A 24504-nucleotide genomic window follows, 5' to 3' on the forward strand; every position below is an offset into this window, starting at 1 on the left:
ACCAACCAACCGTTGATTAAATTATCTTCCATTTTACACAATCAGCTATTTTATTGCCAGTTTTAAACAAATAAACTGCATTATAGATATCACCATTTCCCAATGAAATAGATTAAATAAACCCTAAAACGTTGACACAATTTCATCAATATGGCAACAGATCCAGTTAAACATCTTCCTCCATCAACACACATGCTGCTGCTTATAAGATACCGTGCATCTGCTCTTTGATTTTTGTGTTGCTGTAAAAAAGAGAATAATAATTTCAGACTACAGACACAAAATCAAATATGTTTACTGTATCAATTATGAGATGTTTAATAGTAAACGTCCCACATTTCTACAGTGAAATAGCTACTTTTCTGAATATAAGTTGCTTTAAAAACACATTGCTCCATAATTCCTGACATTGATTTATATATTTGACTTCAGTACATCGCTGACTACAAACTGAAATGACGTGGATCTGAACAGATATGTAGCTCTCTCACAGGAGAAATGCCAGACTTCTGCATTGGAAAATCTCTGAAATGATAAAATTCTTGATTTTGTGTGTGTATGTAGTCAGAGATGTCTTGAAGTTATTGTCAGGAATTATTCTTTTATCTTTTTCCAGCAACCAAAGATTAAAGACTGAAGACATTTCCCATTTTATTTTTCATTTTTAAAGGACAAGAGAGCATCAACATCAACTTTTACTTGCTGACACCGCTCTTTCACAACTGCTTATATTACGCCCACAATTGGCCCAAAAATCTGCTTAATTTAAGATAGTTCAACTTGACAATTTCCATCACTGTGCGATAAGCTGAAACTACTGCAGACACACACATGTATCACACACATACAGACAGTGTGATCTAAGGCTAGGTGGTCCAGAGTTACATCTGTCTCTCTGTGCAGGCAGACATGGGCTCTGAGACATCACACAAACATCGTCCCTCCCACCGTCCCTGAAGGTGACACTGACAGAGACCCTGGCTCTGCTGCTCCTGAAATACTCGAGGATCATCTTCCAGTCGGCAGAAACTCTATCCACTCCCTATTCTCCTCACCTTACTCAGTGATGGATTGACAAGATGAAGCAGAGGGGGTGGGGGATCACTCAGTCTCATCTCATGAAACGAACCACCCATACAGAGGGTGCTGGTGGCCTTATGTCAAATCCACAAACTTTGGGTAAACTTTCCCTCCTCCTCCTCTTTACAGTACCTCCTTGGCCGGGCTGCTCCATCCTATCAGACATTTCCCGCGGGGAGAGTGAGTGCTGGCTTTGACTCATCAAAAATTAAAGAGATTACACAAGCTCAATGTGTGTACAGTATGTGTGTGTGTGTGTGTGTGTGTGTGTGTGTACTGTGGTGGTACAGTCAGTGGAGAGTGCCCCCATGAGGATTTAACAAATAATGCATGCAGATTGATAGAGACGATAATGGGAGAATAATAAAGGACCCTGATTCTCAAAAATTCGCCTTGGAGGCCGCTGATGAGAGGAAGAAACATCTAGTAAATTCAGATGGTTACAATGGAAATCTGCATGTCATAAGAGTGACTGGTACAATGGGTGTGACCAGATGTGTTGTTTGCAAGTATGTGCGTATAGTAATTCAAACTATTCACAGCTTAAGGAAGGAAGCTGCTAAATTAGCTCAAATAAACTTTAACTTCAATCCTTCACAAGCACAATTTTCAGTATTAAAACCCCAGCTGGGTAAAGGAAAAAAGTTACGCGTATACGAAGGAAAAAGAGAAGGAGTCTTCATGCTAGATATTGCAAGCTCCTTGAAGTTTAATGAGGCAACATCTCAACCATTAACACCCAATTACTATTACACTGTACACACAGAATGGCTCTCAACATGCAACGCCTGAGCCGGCGGCACATAGCTAACGTAACAGTGCAAACTATGAGTCTCTGCTCAGGTAGACCTTACTCCACTATATCTTTACATGGATAATACTTGTTTGCTGCTATAGTGATGCTCTAGATATTGTATATTGCCCCTTTAAAAAACAGCAATAAATATACAGTTTTCACAGAAAGAAAGGAAGTTAACTGGACGGCAATATTCATACACAAGGATGGAATCTGAAGAAATGTCAGCTTAAATAATATAATTAATTCCCAGAAGAAATCTTATGGCCCTGAGAAAAAAAGCTAGAGTCTAAGAATATATTGCAAAATGTCAGAATTATTCCTCCTTCAAAGGGAAAATCAACCTTTTTAACATGACATTTAAAAAACGTGAGATTTTCAAGGGTCATATAAAATGTGTACAGTGTGGTGTAGAGTACAATATGTTCTCCAAAGCTACACTGTGGAAATACATATGTACAGCATGCATTTCCCTGCACGGAAAAGTTTAAAATATTACTAGTTATGCGAATATTTTACACAAATTCTTATGATACTCAACATCCGATCTCTCTGTGTCTACCTTTTTTAAACATATACTGTTGTCTTTGTGCACCCCCTTTTGTGAAAGCTCAGTGCACATCGTGTTTATTAGTATGGCAGTCTCATTTTCACCTCACCGAGCCCGGGGGCAGGGCTGGCAGTGGCTGGTTGGCAGTGTCTGCCATGCTGGCACACAGATGCCTCAGTTAAAGGGCACTGGGTCTGTGCCTGCTACTTCTCGACAAATCTGTCCCTCAAAGTCATCTTGGGAGTGCAGGGTGGCCAACAGAGAAGTCATTAAATTGAAAAATGAGAGCGAAAACAGAGGAAATGTCTGAAGCTCTTTACAGTAAAAATGGTTGAAAAGGAGGAGAAAATAAGACAAACCATGAAACACTGAGAGAGAAAACCTTTAGGATAGAGATAGGCCGACGCAAACTAATTAACAAGAGGAACATGAGAAGGATGAAGCTGTCGCCTCGCTTAGCAGTTCTTCCATGTCCACAGGAAAAAACAAAGTTTCCTCCCTTTCCTGAGCTAAAGCCACACTCAGCGACTCTTTGCTGCACTCTTAACGCAACGCTTTAGTTTGTTTTGAGGCCACAGCACAATAGAAAGCATATGGAGTGAAAAAACATATGGAACCGCAGCGGAAAACACAACCTTTTAGCCATGCTGCTGCATATGGATTTTGACCTTTTTAATTTTCTTGAGAGGCAGCCAACTTAGCAGACCTCTCCCTGACTTGTTGGGGGCAGAAGCCACAGCTCTCTGCAATGCAGTGTCTTTGTTTAGTTTGACAGGGAAACGGTCACTGACAAACAAATGGCACATTTGTGTTGGTTTAGCTGTACAAGTCTGTTTATTGAGTATCACACATTTCTGTTCTCAGATTTCTCACAACTCTGCTGGCAGTGTTTGTATGAAGTGTTTTGGGAAATTATCTGATTGCTCACAAAGTTACTTCAAGTCTCTACTAGCTATACTGAGACAGCTTTAGGGTTTGAAAACAATGGTATTTGTCTAAGTTAGAAACTCACTTGAGTAAACGTTGCCTAATATCTCAGTATAGCTAAAACAATATAGCTAAGTCTGTTTTTTCTTGTCCTCAAATATTTTGGGCAGATGTGATCTGTACATGTAGTGACATGCAGGCTATGGTGCACCCTGGAAACTGCTTCTCATATATCATAAAACCTGTAAAGTGAACAATCCCACACAAACCACAAGAGGCTCGTTAAAAATTGGTAAAATCTAATACTAATATATTCACTAACAAAAGGGACACAACATAACACTAAATAAAATAGTGTAATTATTGACAAGTACATAGAGAGGTAAAAGCTCCAGGAGGCCAACAACTATAACTTTGAACCACTAGGGGGAGTGGTTGGCACAACTACACGTTTGGACAGAGATCTGTCTGATACTTTCCCTGTGTGAATACAGATCTGATATAAACTGTTGTATCAGTGTGGTTGAACGCTTGCTTTAACTGTGGCGCTCTGTTAGATCTGATACCATCTCCGGGAAGAGAGAGTGTTATTTTCTCGGAGCGTCTGACCCAGGCCTGATCTTAGTTTCAATCCTGAGGTCTGGAGACAGCTGCAGAGCAAGGCTGCCAAAGGGAGCAGCTATCATTGGTAACCTCCTGCAGCATTGATAATGGCAGCGTTGCCTTTGCAGCACGGGGACGATCCAGCCTCTATCAACAGGTCTAAAGGCCTGTCAATGCCCCAAAGGAAAATACAACACAGTTAGAACAGGTTCAGGTCAACTGAGACTCTGTGTGCAGAGGTGTTTGTATTTGTTTGTCGGACAGTATCTAGATCTATTTCTAAACTTGATTTAATTTAAGATTAGAGTGGGTTTTAAGTTTAAGTTGAGAAATGTACATCAATTTGGCTCAAACTCTTGTTTGGGTTCGATTTGATCCAGAAAATCAGAATGTTTTTGCATAATAGATTGAAAAACATGTATACCAGGCTAGTTTTCACAGAACATAGGACCTTGGGAACAGAGGAATGACACCTTAGTATCAGTATCTTGTTAGCATTGTCACTGAGAGCATGCTAGCATGCTGGTGTTTGCGTTAATCACAAAGCACCACTGTGATGAGGTTCAGCTTCACAGAGCCGCTACCGTAGCTGTAGACTCTTAGTTTCTATGTTAAACATTAAATGTTTTTGTGCACTCTCCACATTTGCCACCACATCTAAGAGATTGGCTGGGTGTCAGTATGTGGGGTCTGTCCAATTGTTGAGCATAATGTAAATGTCTGATTCTATATCAACCAAGTCTACACTGTACGAAACCATTCCACAAAAAAATTGTTAACGACGTTTGTTTTTCTTGTGCCACTTCTGTCAGCGTCCTACATTCTGTATCAGGTTGATACAAGCAAGCATGTGTCCCTTCTGTGTTTCAAAGTATTTGTCATTCAGTCAACACTGTGGAATTGTGACATATTTCAAAGTCGCTATGCAGGCTGTTCATCCAGAGCTTGCACAAGTATTCATCCTAAAAGCTCTACGATGACAGCCTTGAATGTCTTCAGATCCAGAGGAGCAGGCAGGATACACAGCAGCCTCCACAATTAAACACTAACCAGCACCAAAGCGGATCCATTTTATTGTCTCCGTCATTTATTTTCGCCAGCACCCCTTGCTGCAAATCAAAGAATATCTGAATGTATCTTATCAAGAGTGAACTGTTCTATCATGGTATGTCTCAGCCCTGATATTAAAGGGTCTGGGTGTGACCCTACTAAATGTTACCAATGACCTCAATGCTGTAAAGCCAGATATGAAACAGTGCCATTTGGACGTCCTGCATGTTAACTTTCCCCTGGTCTGCAGATGAGCAGGCAAAGCAGCAGAGGTGGTGTCCTATTTTTGGAGGGGCTATCAGCAACCCAATGGCATAGGTCTGAGTGACAGGACAAGTGTTGCGTTGGACCCTCCCCTCGCTCGTTTAAGGCAGGCATTCCTCAGTGTAAGCAGACACAGACCCCCCCACCCCTCCCATCATATTTCTCTCTCCCTCTTCCTTGGCGATGATGGTTGGCCCCCTCTGGGTATGGGTGGGCGCACAGACGTGTGTGTGTGCATGTGTATGTGTTCAGGTGTGAGCATTGGCCTTGGAGCTGGATTCAGAGAGAAGTCGGCGTACGGACAGTGTGGCGGACAAAGAGCACGTCAGAGCTCTGTGAGGGGGCCCTGACCGCTGACCATCGGGCCAACGCACTGAGGGCCCCCCAGACGAAACAGAAAAAAACAAAGAGGAGCAGAAAATTACCAAGAAAAAGAAGACAGAGAGAGCAGAACAATGGTTGTAGAGGAAGCGATAATTACGTTGTCCGGTGGAGCGCCGTGGGGCTTTCGTCTCCAGGGAGGCGTGGAACATCAGAAACCGCTGCAGGTGGCTAAGGTAAGGCAGGTCACTCAGCAGGCCGGACAAAAGAAGTCATTTCACGGTTTTCTGAGTGGAAAGAAGAAAAGTGTGTTCGATGCAACAGCCACGGTATAGACAAGTGAAACATCAGCTGGGATATGTTAAGTGGAGATTTAAGGAGCTGTGAACAAGGTTAGAATGGACTATTGGCTGCCATGCAGGTTGGTTTGGGGCCTGAATATGAGTCATCATCTTGTTAGAGAGTGCTTTTCATGCAGAGGCACACCAATGATTGATTGGGTGAACTTAAAACTTAAAGTTCAGCTGGGAATATAGAGTAACCATGTCACATATCTTATGAATGCTGCTTCTCCTGTTTCACTGCATGAATCTTAAAGTTTAAAATCTGAACTGTTCTATATTGGGTACCTGTTGTTTGTTTTGACAAATAACTTTGGCTTTGTGCTACTTACTGGCGCTGTTCTTCTGCAATGCTTTCAGCAGTGAAAGGTTCACATAATAGCAGAGATTTCTGGTATTAAGGTCATCGTTTTGTAAACTTTTTTTTTTGTTTGTTTGTTTGTTTATTGTGAGGAGCTTATGGATACACCATTCACCCATAACCATAAGCGGTTTCATAAGTTTGTTCAATTCAACAAGCATGTTTCCACTACACAATCATTTCAGTAAGATATATAATTACTCCAGTCATGCTTGGTCATGTTTGAACATGTTTACCTGAGATTTATCCTGAAACACTGTTGTAACAGTAAAAAACACACACAGTAGGTGAGCAATGAACGTCATGAATGTCTGGATTTAGTTCAGTTCTTGACATCTGATACAAAACACTAAAATGACGCAGCTTTGTGATAATTACGGACTACTTTTATATCTGCTTGTATAAAGAAGTTCACTGAAATAAAATATTGTGTGAACTATTTAACTTTATAACTCTCAGCTCATTTTACTGCCCGAAAGCAAATTCTTCACGGACAAGAATTTGTAGCCCACATTTGGGTCGTCCAGATTTAAATCCCGGTCTCCATTTGAGAGAACAAAGATTCACATGTACGCCAAAGGGGAATATATACTGGATAAAATGATTAATTAGTCTTCAAGCAGTAAAATATTGCACTTCTGAGAGATAAAGCTAAAAGTGTAAGGAACAAAAAAGAAGAAAAAAAAGTCGCAGTTACATTTTCTGACTTCATGTCGATCCTTTTGCCGTTTCTCAGTTCCATGTCATCACCATCTGTGACATGAGTTGTAAAAATCATCAATGGCGTTTCTCCTCGCTCTATCAACCTTGTCCTTCCTGTTTAAAAAGGCTCGGGCCTTCCATGAAATCTTTACATAGACAGATCTAATTTCCAGATAGAACAGTTCAGGTTTTAGTACACCTGCAAACACATTATACACACATACATGTACACACATGACACAAACACACGTATCCATACATACTTTCAATAACTGTTGACTGAGCAGAACTACTTTTCCAGGTGGTTATTTTTGGATGAGAAGCAGCAGGTCACGGGATCAGCCAAGGTGTGTGTTTCAGCTCAGAGCTAAAAAATTAACCTCATACACTATTTTTATAAATGCACTACTCAGTATCGTGCTGCTTGGGGATGAACGTATACCTTCTTTTTGCAGGTACATGTGCAAATTAAAAACCCTGATTGCTAAACCTCTGTTGTATTCATATTGCTCCTGTTCAGGCGTCACATGAGCTGTGATTAAATGACCAGGAGAGAGAAAACAACTAGCTTTGGTCGACCTCTTTTTCATTTATGACATCATGTTCATAATTTTTTTCATATTTCTCCAAAATTCAGCCTGACAATTTTAATATCGTTGAAAATATTGTACAGATTTTCAAAACAAATTGCCGGTTTGTCCACATAACATTGTGTTTGTAATTATTGTCCCCTCGGCTCGTCAATTGGTTTGAAGAAGCTTGTTCGACAGAAATAATTGTGTAATGTATTGTGTACCTTTATGTATATACTTTATCTAAAACCTGTCTTATCTATCATCTACCTCATAAAGATCTAAGTCATCCATTGTGTTTTCCATTATGTACCTTTCTATCGTTGTTGGCTTATGCAGAATGTGCTAGTATGAACACAGAGCCAGAGGAGACTAAATCACCTTTATGGCGGTAGACGACAGCTGGTTCTGTCTGACCGTCCAAAACAGAACGGTCCTTCACCCCTGAGAGCAGGAAGTTGTAATCTTGTCAGGTCTCATACTACACCGTCCCTAACAGGTGGAGCAGTTTGGGGCTTCACTGAAAGAGCCAGTGTGTCAGTGCTGGGTCTGTGCCTGTGGGTCTGCATGCGCGTGTTTGTGTGTTTATTTATATGACTTTATGTGTATTTTTGTATCAGTCCATGTGGTGTGTGTGTGTGTGCAAGCATGTACGAGTATTATAACTGTTATGACTTGAAACCACAAGGTGACTGACGGAATGAATAACTGACATCCTGTACCACAAGCAGGCACAGCCCACTTTGAAAGGCTTAGCTAAATGCGGATGTGGGATTTCATTACAGGCCAACCAGAATAACTGGAAAAAAAACGTATTGGGTCAACCAAAGCAACTTTTCCTAATCTGTGAAATCTAACTATAATATTTATTTATTACATGGCAGTGCCCTCAGTGCAATGAATGCGATCAACACTGCAGTCAGTGTCTTTCAAATTGTTTAAACATCTGCTTTGAATTTATTATGGGACATGTTGACATGGCCTGCATAGACCTGAGGCAATTTAGGGTGGGCACAACGCCATGGTCCTGACAGACCTGGTGCACAAATAGCAAAGCACCAAATGAAGATGGCTACTGGCTGACATTTCGCTGTTAAAGTGTGTATGAGTGCTCCACTCGAGCTGCAATATGTGGCATATGTCCGCAGCAAGATCAAGCTGTCAGGACAAAAGCTGCTCACTGCCAGTCACTATCACAAACCAAGACAAGACCGCAGCATCGCTCTGTCTGGCTTTTATATTCCATACAAGTCATATCTGATATGATATAATCCTGTAACAATAGAATATGAATACTGTATAAACAGTAAAGAGAAATATACATATGTCCTTCCATTTCCCTTTCCATTGTCAGCATTCAGATGTGAAAGACTTGCATCTCTTGGATTTGCCCTTGAGGCCTTAAAACATGCCTTGAGTTGTGCCCTTGTGATACATTAGACACTTGTATGTCTCCTTCAAAGACGACTTGAAAGTTGTCTTTGAAGTGCCCCCAAAGACTTTAAAATAGATTTGCTTCATAACAAAAAAAATGATTATATACCTCATCTAAAAACAGAGTATTTGTAAAAAAAAGTATTTGACGTTTTTGTTTGTAATTTTGCCCTCCTTTGCCGGTGCTGATGCTGGTGCAGGTGCGTAAACGCAGCAAGGCATGCAGGGCTGGGCTTCAGGAGGCTGATGAACTGCTGTCCATCAACGAACAGCCATGTGGAACGCTGTCCCATGCTCAGGCCATGGACCTCATCGACACCTCTCCTGGGATATTACACATCCGGGTCAGAAGGTCAGAGGAGCTAAAGTATTGTACTCTTACTAGTCTTAAGTCATCATCAACCTTTTGTAATGGATCAAGCACAAGGTCACAAGTCTTGAACTATTTACAATGTGCACTGTATCAAACACATATACTACTGCATATCATATCATATTTTATAAAATATATAATATGTATTATACAAATATTGTAAAACATTAGAACTAACAGATGTTTTTGTGTGCCAAGATCCTACATACTGTAAAAATCCAGATTTATTTAATTTGGTTCTAATAAAGCATCCAATGAGTCCATCTATATTTTAAACCCTCCACTTGTTTGCAGGGTGCCTGCTGGTTTTCAGTCCGTGGTGCTTGTGACCCGCGCCCCATCTCCCCGTATAGACAAAGAATACCGCGTTACTCTGTGTGCCATGTCACCCAACCACCCCCACCATGCACCCATCCGCGAAGTCCACCGTAGCCACTCCTCCACAACCAGTGGATTGACATCTCCACCTGGAAGTGAGGCTTACTACGGCGAAACTGACAGTGATGCAGATGTGGCGGGATTTGAGAGGCAGCGCCGGCAGAAACACCGCAGCCCCAGCAACTCCACCCCGGGGAAACCAGCAGGCCGAGCCTCGCCTGAGGGTGGAGAGACGTCAGAGATGAGTGGCTATGACAGCGCTCCAGATGCACATGTTTACCCCACTTTGTTGGAAGGACGTGGGGGAGATGGAGAAGGGGGTTGTGCAGGGGTGGCACGCAGGGAGGTGATTTACCAGCCTCCTGGTCCAGGAATGTGGTCCTCCCAGACATCCACTGAGACCTCCTCTATCATCTCCTCAGCAGATGACCAGGGGCCACGGGATGTAGGGCAAGAGGAGGATAGTGGCTTTCTTGAGCCATCCAAAGTCCCACTGGTATCTCCTGAGAGGGCAAAGGAGGCCATGATGCTGGGCTCCCGCAGCCAGCTTGTACCCATGGTGGGTCCTTTGAATAAACCCATCGACGAGGAGCTTTCAACAACCTACGTGGAAAAGGCCAAACAAGCCAGTAAGTACAGCTGAGGAAGAACAATGAGAGAGACCTGTGCATCCCATATATATGTATGTCTTTCCACCTTGAACACCATACTGAAAATACTGCCATCAACACTACCTTATTTGCAACATTTCATCCCTTAACCAAACCTCCAAAAGAGTTGAAAACAACCCTATAGACAGTTTAAACTCATAACTGAATCAGCAGACAGAAAACTTAATTTTGTAACGAACCCTTCCCTGTTTGAAAAAACATATTCACAATATTTATCCTAAATTCAAAGCAGTTCAATACCTTTTCAAGCCTATTGATGCCTGAAATTGATACCAACATTTATTATAGTGCCAATTGGAATAGTATTTGAGAATCTGAAATTAAGAAAACCACTGTGTCCCAGTCATTTAAGTCGACCACCATAAATAACCAAATGTTCATATGTTTTCTTTTAGGTTAGTAGTCCAGTGTGATTGTGTCAACCTAAGTCTGTTAAACAGAACATGGTCGCTATGGTTTACTATATTTACCTCCAGTGTTGTGTGTAAAAATCCAAGCGATCAATCTGGGATCACTGCAAAGCATCTACAGCTGCTTTTAGGTATCAAGTTGCAAAGCAGGGATACTCTTATTTTCCCTGACTCTCTCTCGCTCTCTTCTCTCTTTGTTTCTCTTGCTGTCCGATCTTTTGGCTATTTTATCAACTTAATGAAAGAGCAAAAGTGTGATTTGTTTATCAACGCTCACTATGACATAGCCTAAAAAACCAACCGGTCATGTCTTACTGTTTTTGGTATTTACAAACTCTGAAGAGAAGTCAACAATTGTGACAATACAGTGACACAACACCAGATACAGAGCACTGACACTGACCAAGAATACCTTCCTACAACTTGTCATCTTGTCCATCATCAATAATAAGCCCAGGAAAAGAACAGAACTGGGCTATTTTAAGTCAAGGGGCTGTTTTAATAACTTATCCTTGTAAATCCATCTTGCCATCTCTGAGTGCAGGTTTAACATCTCATGTCCTACTTAGGAATCCCGTCCTAGACACATTAAGAACTCCCTTCATGTGGCACTGCATATTACGGTAACAGAATGTTAATCTGCTTAATACCATAACAAGTTAAATGATATGTTGTGGCTACCCTTTGAAGTTCTCCTTCCAGTCACCTACATCATACAACTTTCCACTAGCTTGTAGATATTTCTAGTTAAGTTATATGTCAGAGTACATAAAACTAATAATGTGCGAATGTATCCTTCACCCCAGCTAATGTGAGAAGCTGAAAGCTTGCCTGGAATTTTCAAGGAAGTGCTCCTGTTATGAGATAGATGCCTGTTGAAGGCATGGTGGTCAGTATAGGTTTAGATGCTCATGTCAGAGTCAGTTCTTGGTGGTTAAACCTTAAACTTGTTAATTCATTTTTCTGACTTCAATACAGTATTTATGTTAGGCTATCGTGCTACTGTTCCTAATAGCTATGGCTTTCATACTCTGCAGAACTGAACCGAGGGGATACTGTGCAAGACAAGAATGTAAAAGAGGCCAAAAGCAAGTGTCGAACAATTGCATCCCTACTGACTGATGCTCCCAACCCTCACTCCAAAGGGGTGCTGATGTTCAAGAAGAGGCGGCAGCGCTCCAAGAAGTACACTCTCACTAGTTTTGGTAGTGTGGATGAGGATAGGTGTCAGGACTCCCAAGAGGAGGATGGAATATTCCCTGGCAGCGAATCAGAGTTTGATGAGGATGGCTTTTCAGCAGCTCCTGATCCAACTTGGGATAGTGATTACTTGGAGATGCTTGAGAAGAGGGCAACTGCAGGCACCGAAGGTCGTGGGGATGGGGCAGAGGATGCTCCAAGCCCAGGGTTGAGTGACACCACAGGCAAGGGCGCACAGTTGTTTGAGCAGCAGAGAAAGAGGGCTGCTGAGCATGCCAAGAAAGTGGAGGCGGCACAACCTCAGGCTCTTGCACAGTCTCAAGTCCAGAGGCAGGCCCAGATGTACCAGTTGCATCCAGAGATGCAGCCAAACCTCCAGCCTCAGCAGATGATACCACCTGGCACTATAGCCAAACAGCAAGAGCTGTCTCAGGCTCCAGGTCCAGTTGCAGCCTATGGAATGTCTAATGGGGATCTATCCTACTCTACAGTTAGTAGTAGCATGATGATGTCAACTCCTCCTGTGGCACCCAAACCAGCTACTGCCTCAGTGACTGTTCTGACCAGACCTGCACCACCAGCTGAAACACCATTATCAGAACTACCTGCTAGTAATGTTCTCAACAGAACAGCACGTCCTTTCACTCCAGGCTTCATCAGCATTCGAGCTGCAACGGCGCCTGTAGCGTTCAGACCTTCTGTCACAAAGACGAGCCAGCGTCCTGCCTCAGCAGCCATTATGCCACCACAATTCTACTCTGCCTCTGAACTAGCCATGAATGCTACATCAGTAACATCACAGCTAGCCCCTGGTCCTCCGTCAGTGTCCTCCCCACCCTTCTTTGTACCTCAAGGTCACTTGGCCCAGACACCAGAAGCTCCTGTTGCTTTTTACCCTCCAGCTGTCTCTACTTCTGTACCACAAATGACTGCCGCTCATCAGGCTTCATTTGTAGCTATGCCCCCAGTGTATATGGCTCCACAAGCACCAATGGCTCCAGCCCCAGCTTTTGCTGTATCTCAATTTCCTAGTTCACCTGAACTATTTGCCCCAGCGCCTCCACTTCATGTGCCAGTTGCTCAGTCACACCGACCTCAATTTTCCATGGCACCTGTAGCTCCAGTGTCAGTAGTCTCTCAGCCAGAAGCTGTACCGCCAACCCCTGTTCCTGGTCCAACAGGTCGCACAGGAATCTTAAATGATTCTCGCAGACGAGGTGGCAAACCCAAACCTATGTTCAATGTGCCAGATGTCAAGAAGAACTCCCCAAATCCAGACTTATTGTGTATGGTGCAGAATCTGGATGACAGGTCCACCCGATACAAATATGGCCAACCACCGCCTGAAGCTAACTATGACGATGTAGAGGAGGAGAGGAGTGTTGAGGCGGGCATGGGAAGGGCTCCTCCTCCAGTGGCACCCAAGCGTCGGGTCATCCACGAGACCCCACAGTTTCTTCAAGCAGGGGGTAAGGGGGCCCAGCTGTTCGCCCGCAGACAGACCCGTATGGGTATGTATGTAGTGGACACCCCACCCGAGACCCCTTACCAGCAGGAAGTAGCCTCACACAGTGCAGCCACAGTGCTTGACTCCTCCCCAAATCCTTCATTTGTCTCTCAGTGGAAATACTCCCCAAATGTCCGTGCTCCTCCACCCATTGGGTACAATCCACTCCTGGTCCCTTCTATCCCTACGGGGCCTCAGAGGAATACAGGGAAGCCAGAGAGCAGGGGTAGAGGATGCTCCCAAAAAGAGGGCATCAAAGCTATTGATGTCATGAGAAGGCAGCCCTATCAGCTCAACTCTGCCATGTTCAACTACAGGGGCAGTGTTGCTAATATATCAGCCATGCCTTCTTACCAGGCCCAGTGGCAGCAGGGTGACTACACAACAATGGTGGGCAGCTCATTAACCTCACCTAAGCAGATCCCCATCAAAAGAGGCCGTGTCTTCGAGGTCAAGCGATTCTCCACACCCACACCCATGTCAGCTCCTACTCTGGCAACCAAGGTTATTGCACCCCGCTCTGCAACTACACTTGGAGAACGTTTGACTGATTTTGGAATGATCTCCCCACCTCCTGCTCATTTCGCTCCAACCCCAACTCCTCTCTTGAAACCAGCACCAGTCAGTGCCCTGACACTAGCTTCACCTCCATCCCAACCAGCTGGGCTGCCCGGCCACCCAAAATTCTCTGCTACCCCTATTCAACACCCTATGCCCCCTGCAGTCCCTACACCTTACAATCCAGTATCATACATCAGTGGGCTCCAAGCAGCCAAGCAGTTCCAGAGCGCTCCTGAACTAAGTTTCCTTGCCTCTTTGCCCCCACTCAAGTCCGACCCAGTTCAGGCACCCAAACCACGTTTTGTTGCCACCAAGGGAGGAGTTCAACCCCATGTCTGGAGGCCAGGGGCAATGTAAACACCAGAAAATCAGTCACTACCACTCTTGGACATCTTCATGTACTATTCATTTAGTACTGATTTTGTTAACTGCTTCATTGTTTAAGTCAAAAATGCAAAATATACATTGGTTCTAGTTTCTCAAATGTGACATGATTCTGCTTTTCTCATCTTAGATCATTGTAAATTGAATATCTTTGGGTTTTGGGTGGGGCTTAGGCTTTGAAAAATTGTGTTGGGCAGTCCTCTAATAAATCAATTAATAAAAAAGTGACAAATGAATGAACAAGCAGCCCTACATTAATTAATTTAAGCCTCAAATTCAGCTGAAGTGATTCTGTATAAGGTTGAAATCCAAAAGTCTGTCAAGTTTTTGAACTATATGTCAGAACTTGAATAATGGTAAGACATCATACACATCTATACTTGCTGTTAGAAATACTACTTCTCACATTTATTTAGCTGTCATACCATTTACTCACACTTGCATCTGAATTACAATAATATATAGATCATACTGCCACATACTGTAGGCTGTATAGTCCACCGTATGCCTGTCCTGGGGGAGGTTTGTGTAAGGCTTCTGGAGATCTCTTTCTACTAATTTAGCAGAAATAACATCTAAACAGAGCCTGTACTGAAATATTCTTTAAAACTTGAAATGTCTAAAAGATGTTGAAAATGAATAGTTGCGGTTCGGAACATATGATTAAATCCCAGAAGAAATACTGTATGTTGTTGTAGGTTGACAGGTGGAGGATCATAAAGCAAAAATAGCAGGTTCATTTCTTTTATCTATCTTTAAACATTTAATTCTGTTATTCAGTACTTGTCCTATTCTAAATGATGTGCACAAAATGTCTTTTTACTCCCTTCTGTTTGTAGAATTGTCAAGAATAAACACACGATGACCTAGTCTCCTTGTCCAGGGGTGTACATGATGCATGACCAGTTTAATATTGTAAAGTGTTTTTAAATGCCTTCGCTCACCTTGGAACTATATGTGAAGAAAAGGTCTGCTCTTGCAAGTGTCAGTGAGGTTGTGCCAAATACCTCTGCTCACTATAGCCAGAGAGAAACGCTATCTTTTAGCATTGGTCACGTTCAACGAGTGCCAGTGAATGTACACTTGTCACTGGATATCACAGCTTCCATTAGGACAACCAAAGCCTCCTTAGTATTAGTTTGATCTTTGCAGATATGTAAATTCTTAATTTTTATGAAACAAATTACACAGATGAAGGAATGTGTTTTTGGTTTTGTTTAATTGTGATATTTATCTGGGGTGGTGCAAGGGGAAGTTGACTGACTGAGAGGCACCAGAATTTATAAAAAGATGCAAGAAATGAGAGTGGCTGTGGAGGAGGGATGTAGGCAGTATTTATACCAAATGGGGTCATAGCTCGCCATTTGCGGGTTTTTGGAATTTATAGTTGAATTGTTCTGAAATTCCACAGCCGGTAGAAGTTAACGAGGGATGCACAGGAAAGTTGGTAAAGCTGAAGCTGATGGAAATAAGCATATAAGTTTAGCTGGTGTCTTTCCATTAACAATGGTTGCTGTTAAAAAGTAAGGATTAACATTGAATGGCTATATACCTTGAGAGACTGTATGTTAATGGAAACAAGGAAATACATTTGTTGTTTTGAGTTTTGGAATTCTTGGGGAGGTATTTTTATTTTTTACAACTTTAAAAATATAATTTCTCTTAAAGCTTTTTCTTGTTCTCATAATATAATGGCAACAACAAATCTAGAGTGCGGATATAATGATGTTGAGGTGTACAATATGATAAATACATGTTGAATGTTGTTTGATTCAATGAAAAGTGTGAAAATGTTTATTAATGCTGAGTAGACGTTTATATTTGAGTGGGAGACAAAACATTTTTAGAGGAATAAAATTAGATTTGAAAGCTGTCCAGTTGTCTGACATGTCTGATTTTACACTGCCCCGTGTTGCTGATTGTGTGATCCTGCTCTTTTATTTCAACGTCGATTACATTCAATGATATCACAGATTGAGCAGTGCAATAACTAACTAGTATTAGTTTTAATTAAAATAGAAAAAGTTGAACCATACACTCAAAGGGTAAAAATGCTTTGCAGGACAACACACACACACACACACACACACACACACACACACGCACACACACACACACACACACACACACACACACGCACACACACACACACACAGAGTAAGTACTTTTTTACCACAGCATGGCCTCCATTCAGTTACATCCATCTGCACTTGAATAAATATAGAATAGTCCGTTTTTAGCTGAGAGACATTTGACATATTCCAACTTCCAAGACAGATCATTTCACAAAGCAAGATTGCTACAGCTCGTTAAGCAGAGTTACTTCAGCGTATTCTCGTCCAGCTCCGTTAAGTGTCTAATGTAGGAAACTAGACAAGATTAAGTGATTAAGAGTAACTTTGCCTCAAATGTTGATTTAATGTGGTAAAAGTCACTTCCCCATCCTTTCACATTTGTGTTTAAAACGTTTGCCACTGAGTGGCGCTGTGGAGTCCTCTGTGACCGAGCGTTCAGTCAGAAGGGCTTTATGCTGCCAACTCCACACAGTGCCTATATATAGGGCTGTTAATATCCAAAACTATTTATGGAGGACATTACAATTTTCCAGGTCACTTCTGTAATTAAGAATTGGTTCTTAATTTAACTGCTTAAAAATATTTTTTTAAAACTCAGCTTCTGTAAGATAAGGTTTCTATTTCAAGATGTATTTAAAACACCATGTTCACCAGTCTTCATGGTACTTATGTATGAAATCTTTTCTAGTGACAGAAATAGAAGTGCAGTGAGATAAGCCAGATCATTTTTCAGATGATCTAATTCCTCACACCTTAATGTCTCCCTCTTTCTCTTTATTGTAATATTTGGTTGGCATTTCATTTGCAACTGAATTTATTGCCCCAGAGGTACGGAAGCCTGTGGAGGAGTTATAGAAACAGGAAGATTAAAACAAAAATGGGAGAAAAAGCAGCTAAAAAAAGAGAAGCACACATAATTAAACGTAAATGTACTGAGTACTGTGGGATTGAGACCTGTGATTGTGAGAGGAGGCTGGACAAGAGCGTGCTTAAAATAAGGCAAATCTGAGCAGAATATAAGTGAGACATTTATGATAAACAAAACTACTGATGTTGGGCTATTGCTCAGATGCATGGCTGAAAAAAGTACCACTTTCAAGTGCAAAACTAAGGTAAGTGATACAGATCCACAGATATACTGTATCATCATGTTAAATTTGCCATTTAAATAGCAGAACTACACTTTAACTCAATCAGGAGAACAACAAAAGCTGCACAGTGTAGCTGCTAGTCAATCATAATTTAGTATTTCATTTCATTTCACCAGCACACAATCAGACCAACATTCAGAGAAAGCTCTTATCAGATTCAGAGCCTTAACTTTAAGCTGCATTCATAAAACCCTGAAGCTCATTGAGGAACCTCGAGATTAAGTTGCAGGATTGTGTTAACTGGCAATAATGTTCTCACAAATATGACAATGCTACACCATACAGTATGCACAATATAGTTCACAAAACTGCAAACTCGCTAAACTCTTTTGATCATATAAATACTGATATATATATATATCTACATGTATATATAGATCGTCTCCTCTACAATATGTTATTGTTTGTTGCAAAAAGCGGAATTATTATAACTGTAAATTTTAAATAAATGTATAAAACCTGATGCTATGACATTTCAGCAGTCAATGGTAAAATATGAGATGATTAAGCCCAGTTGAAATATAATTATTTTTCATTTATTTGTATTAAATGTCATAAAAGTGTATCCAGAATTTTGCAATTTATTTAGTGTAGTAGAGAACATAGCTATACATTTTAACAACATGAGAAGTGACCATTTTAGAGAAGGAAGACAAATGTAAAAAAAAAAGGGATTTAGTATTTTTCCACAAGAATTGTATATCCTGACTTTGTGGAGAATGCTTTGACATTTACATTATTGCATCAAAATAATCATGTTATTTTTGGTGGCTGGTCTACAATTTCATTGATATTTGGGAACACATGGGGGGAGGGGAGGGGGGGTATTTGCTGAGGAACTTTGGATTCAAGACTTCAGTATTTCTAAAATCCTGGCTACCAACCAACATTTTCAAGATTTGTTTCATGCATTCGTCCTGCAGCTTGAAACACTCAAAACGTCCATCATGTCCAGTCACGATGCTTCTGAAAAAACTGAAAGTGTGACAATGTAGTGTCAGGTCAGGGTTATGTCGCGAGTAAAGGAGTCTTAATACGTTATACTGTACACACATATGCTTAACCTTAAACTTGCACTGTGCACTTGTGTGTACTCCAAACACACCCCAGTCCTTTGAGGTTATCTTAGAGCCTCGTTATTTGCTGCTAAATATAGGCTTCTGAACCATCTGTGAGAATGATTTTGTTCCCTTAATATCTCCATCAGCACTTTCAACTAGGCAAGAGAGACTTCTCCCCCCACCTTAAAGCCCCCCAATCCCTATTCATACTCCTAACCTCAACCTCCTCCTCCTCCTCCTCCTCCTCCTTCCTTCTCGACACCAACACCGCTGCTACCCACACCCCCAACCCTCTGAAAGATTTGCCGTCTGAGTGTGGAGTGGGTTTTGTACTTCCCGGAACCTGGGTCCAGCCATACGTAGTGTCAGAGGCACAGAGGGATTTGTAAACTTGTGATCCAGATCACCAGCATTGAGGGTCTCCTCTTCTCTGTTTGGTATTTATAAGTGTGTCTGTCCTCCCAGGATTGCAACAAAAACCCGGTGAGTGGATCTGCATCCCATCGGTGTGCTTATTTATACCAAAAACAGCTTGGGTTTAAATTCTGGCTACAACTAAAAATGGGGAGAGGCAATAAAGATATGCAACATGTTCCCAATCATAATTTCTGCGTTGTGCAGTTGATCACGGAGGGTAAAATGGAGGGGGACATTAAAAACCCAGTGAAACAGATTATTACTTTGCTTTTGATGGAAATGTTTTGGATTCTACCGACGATTAAGAGAAAAAATGTCTCAGGGATTCACTTCGCAACTTTTAGAATTGCTTGGTACGTCTTTAAATGACCAAAGGAATGGGCGAATGTGCAGAGATTTTATATGGTGTTACCAAACACTGACAGGGGGGGGGGGGGGGGGGTAAATCTGAGCGCCAGAAATCCCAAAGCCTGTAATTATTTAAGGCAACTAAACCGGTGTCCAAAACCTTCCTCGTTAACGTCCACAGCTGCTCCAGATCCCGCTGGTGTTTTGAGAGAGATTAGAACATACACTTGTTTTCTGGAGGTGTGTATTGTGTCCTTAAGAGTTGGGTCAAGCCCATTTGATAGCTGAATGATGCCATTACACGTCCCTAAAATGTCTTGGCTGGAAATGTCTTTTAAAAATAGCCGCGGTGGGTTGAGTTACAGTCAGTAGATGTGATGTGATGTTTTGCCAATTCAAGAAACTGTTGCTGAAGTTGCTTATATGTATAAAGAAAGACAAAAAAAATGTAGAATAAACACGTCGGATAACGTAAGAACCAGATGCTACCCACACTCAGACTGAAAAGGCACCATAGGTTGCAAGAAATGTTACTTTGCTTCAATGGTGAGTGACATCTCGACAGACGAGAGAGTAATCGCTCCCACTTTCCCCGCCTACATGTTCCCATGTAGGCCGCAAATTGGGGGAATATGATCAGATGCTATTTTATGATCCTGATGCCTTCAACTTTACTGCAGTAGAACGGCACCAGAAAGCGATGATCACCAACTTCTCCCTGAACCTCAGTGTGCTTCTGTTTACGTTGACTCAGTCTGTGTACAGAACTTGTGTCCCTAAACACAACTGAACCACACGATAAGGCTATACGTTTCCTTTGGGGCAGACATCTGTTTCACTTGGGAATGTGGGGAATCTGAGGGCACTGACATCCCCCTTGAACTTGAAAAATGAGGAGGGTCCATACATCTGATACATTGGTCCTGTGGATTCACTTTCAGGGGTTGTTGACGGCTGTAGGTGCTGAAAGAGTGATCTTGATAAGTTGGTGCCATGATCAGAGATAATCGCAAAGTAGTCCGTTGGAAGTTTCTTTCAACTGTGTGCAACTGTTTGTAGGAACTAAAGCAACAACATTCCCTTCAGTGAATTCAACCTTAGTCTGAACCTGCAGCTACTTATACTGTCAATCTGTTATGTGAAATCATGACATCAAGCGTCCTCAAGTTGCTGCATTGAAAACATTGCTCGCTTTAATTCTAAATTCTAAAATTCAATCAATGTTATTTATATCAAATGTATAGTTCAACAACAAAGGTTTTCTGGAGACGTTTGACATTACTTTGCTTTCGTGTCTTGAGAGAAGCAGGTTTACTTTCATCACTTCTACCACTGGTGAATGTGTTTTCCTGTAGATTTCTGTAAACCTAATACTGTTGCTGCTAACACCATGTTCTTTCCTGAACCTCCAGTCATGTCTCTTGGAAAACCAGCCCCCCTAAACAAGCGGAAAAAGCTCTCCAAGATCATAACGGACTTATCACATATCGCTCAGAATGGTAAGGCTGGCATGAAGTTCCATGAATAAGAAACCAAATTGATATAATCAGTGCAGCTCGTGCATGTAAACACAAAATATATTAATTGATGTATGATAGATGATAGGTACTGCAGATGGGAACTAATCTTACAGGATATATGGAGTTATACCTGCAGTACAAGTAAGAAAGAAGTATAATAAAATACAATATAAAAATAAATAATTAATATAACTAAATATGCATGATTCAGGGTTGACCTTAGTTGAAATAATTTATGTATTTTGCCCTTTCAGGATACTGTACATATTTACCACTAACAGTCACTAAATGTCAGGTGTGAAAACAAAGTCGTAAGTGTGAATCGTTAGTCTCAATTATTTCTGGGGAAACACATACATATTTTAAAAAAAGACGAGGAAATAGATGTAATGAAACACTTAAACATCTGTTTTCCCAAAGGTTGTCTCACTACAGAGACTGCTAGACTAATAAGTAACATTTAGTATTCTACATTAAGACATTTCTAAATGTAACGCTCATTTGTTCCTATGTCCCTTACCTAGAGTATGAGTCGGAGCCAGAGGCATCCGAGTTCGACCTGGGAACAAAGATCAGGTCTCCCAAAGACATCATGCTGGAGGAGCTTTCCCTGTTGAAGAACAAAGGCTCCAAGATGTTCAGGATGAGGCGGAAGAGAGTGGAGAGGTTCATCTGGGAGAACAACCCTGACATCTTCAGCAGTGAGTCTATGGTGAGAGCATAGTTCATGGAGAAAACTAACTCCTTTAAGGAAAATGTATGAATTTAATGATACAATGTGAATAATACATCCAGATATTCCACAGAGGAACTCATGGAAATGTTTGAAGAAGCGTATCTACCTATCTATCTATCTCTTCTTTCAGGACAACCTCCAGAAGTTTGTTCCCTCTCTGGGAGGTCAGATGGGAGGTGACATTATAAATGTTGGTGGGCATTTTGTGAGCAAACAGATTGGACTGCAGCATTTCGGAGGGATATATGCTGGAGGGGCCCCTGTGCCGCATCCAAAGCCTGGAAGCAAAGGGGCAGGAGCAGGAGGTGCAGGAGGTGCAGGAGGACTGGGTGGGGGCGACCATGGGATAGGTGAAAAGGGAGAAGGTTGGTGGCATCTATTTTTCTATTTTAAGGTCCAGTAATCTTAGAGCACACTACAGTCTGTTTTTTATGGATTCAACTAATGAGATATATGTACATTTGTGAGATGTTTGCATATTTTGTGACATTTTTGGACAGAGTCAGGCTAGCTGTTTCCCTATATTTCCAGTCTTTGTGATAAGCTAACCAGCTGCTGGCCTCATATTGAGCATACAAGAGAAAGTGGTATTGATCTCCTTCTTTAATTCTTGAAACAAATTAAATAAGAATATTTCCCAACATTAATGAGCCACAAATATTGCATAAATCAATTTCAACTTCAAAAAAACTTGAACAATAATATATATAATTTTTTTCAACTTTAAATGAGTGCTACTAAAGTGCTACTAACTCCAGTCAAGAGTGCCTACTTCTCTAACCATGGATGTTCTCTAGGAGGTGGAAGCGATGATGCATCTAAGAAGTTGCTTCTTATCAAGATGTACAAGTCGCCATGGGAGAAGGCCATGAAGGGTGATGAAACTCTGATAGCCACTCTGAAAACAGGAATGCCTGGTCCCATTGAAAAGAAGGATGCGCAAAAATACAAATGCTTCAACAGGTACTTCCCTCAAGGCCCGACTTTGTACCGTAGGTGCTTTGTAACAAACAGGGGCTTTAATAATCCTCTCACCTCTCTTTTGCTAGGTCTGCCATGCCCTTTGGCGGCTTCGAGAAGGCCAACCAGTTCATGAAATTCCAGATGCCAGAATCTGAGGTCAAACAGGAGCCTGAACCAGTGGTGTACATCGGCGGCCGGCCTTCCTTCAACCGCACTCCTATTGGCTGGGTGGGCAGCGGTGAGCCCGGCACCATTTATATGGAGACAGAGGCTGTGCCCTTCGATGGAGAGACCGACGAGCTGTGAAAGAATATTCATAATACGCATACACACACACACACACACACGATAGATGAGCTTACAGTTAACTGTTACGCTGAGGAATTTGAATCTCTGGATAACTGAAAGCGTAGAGGAAATGTGGGCATGTTCTTATGTTGCTCTGTATTCAGTTGTAAGGCAAGGAAACAAGGTATAGATGCTGAGGGGGGATGGAACATCAAACGTTTAGTTCAAGAGTTGAGTCTAAACACTCAATTTGTCAGAAAAGTCTTTGCTCTTGTTGACAAGTTGCAGATTTTGTTAATGAGGAAAGAATGAATCAAGTATGAAGGATAGATTTATGCTATGTTACTGTTGTGCACACTGTCTTGATGTCAAGTTGTTATCACATTTATTTCCCAGTGCCTTTTTTTTGCTGTTAATATTCTCTGTTTATTTGTTGAGTGAAAGCATGCATAGAGTCAGTTACTGATCCATTAACTTACTGTGAAAACACAGTTTCTCAACTATAAACCCTTTCAAACTGTAACAGTCCTCTTGTTAAGTGATTAAAATGCCAAGGGAAATCATTTTGTGCGTGTGAAAATCCTTGAAAATCCTTCATGTGGCATGATAATGTAACATTTAAATGTCAGAAGTGTCTGGCTATTAACAGCTCATTTATAAGAAGTAATCTTTTATTATATCAGGGTATAAAGTTAGGTGCTATGTATATTTTTAATCTTAGTCTATTATTATTATTGCTTACTTAACTTTTAGCACCCTATGAAAATACTCCATTACAAGTAGTAGTCATACATTCATAGTTAGACAAGAATTATCAGCAGAATGTAGGGCTCCTTAAAAAGTATCAAAAGTAAAAGTACTCACTAAACTGAGTATTATATTGTTATAACATATGTTTGCAGTATTATCATGTTTTAGATTTTAGGTGGAGCAAATTTAAAATATACATATATATATATGCCAAATGTCATGTTTTGGGTTCAAATGAAGCCTTCATGTCATACCACTCCCGCACAGTTGGGGGCAGTCGTGCTCTAAAAAGTTGTTTGCCAGTGATCACGAATGAAACAAGAAAAAAAGAAGAAGAATTCAATAACTTTTAATGTTGGATGCCAACGTCATGATCTTCTGGTCCACGCGCTATCAGTCAGTGCAGTCTACAGTTTACCGCGTCGCTATGGACACCGGCACAGTATTATCTGGTAAAACTGTAACTTGTTCAAAACGATTAGCTAGCTTTAGCTAACGTTAGCTAACTAACTGCCGTTCGAGTAGGATAGCTTACGGGGACGTTTTCAGATAAACTAAACAATGTGTGAATAAAACGAATAATCAAATCAACACGAACACTTGTACACACACACACCAAGAAACTTAACGATAACAACTAACGTTAGCTAATTAGCTGGTTTGGTCACTGGGTATGGTGGCTAACAGTCAACGCTACTTTCCGGGCGCAG

At 41.4% G+C, this 24504-nt stretch overlaps 2 protein-coding genes across 2 annotated transcripts; both read left to right on the top strand.

Moving 5' to 3' along the window:
* The first annotated feature begins 5570 nt into the window (after nt 1-5570).
* Nucleotides 5571-14458, top strand: synpo2la (synaptopodin 2-like a). Its single transcript, XM_076075943.1, has 4 exons — nt 5571-5827; nt 9202-9353; nt 9669-10381; nt 11871-14458. Exons 1-4 carry the CDS (start codon nt 5726-5728, stop codon nt 14456-14458), a joined length of 3555 nt encoding a protein of 1184 aa, XP_075932058.1. The 5' UTR covers nt 5571-5725.
* Nucleotides 14459-19096: 4638 nt separating this feature from the next.
* On the top strand, nt 19097-23593 carry myoz1a (myozenin 1a). The gene is made up of 6 exons (XM_076075932.1): nt 19097-19255; nt 20950-21036; nt 21582-21769; nt 21924-22158; nt 22591-22756; nt 22843-23593. Exons 2-6 carry the CDS (start codon nt 20952-20954, stop codon nt 23060-23062), a joined length of 894 nt encoding a protein of 297 aa, XP_075932047.1. The 5' UTR covers nt 19097-19255; nt 20950-20951; the 3' UTR covers nt 23063-23593.
* Nucleotides 23594-24504: the final 911 nt, after the last annotated feature.

The sequence above is a fragment of the Anarhichas minor genome, unplaced genomic scaffold (assembly GCF_050575085.1).
Source record: "Anarhichas minor isolate MPS153535 unplaced genomic scaffold, ASM5057508v1 ptg000054l, whole genome shotgun sequence".
In the NCBI taxonomy this organism is placed as follows: domain Eukaryota; kingdom Metazoa; phylum Chordata; class Actinopteri; order Perciformes; family Anarhichadidae; genus Anarhichas; species Anarhichas minor.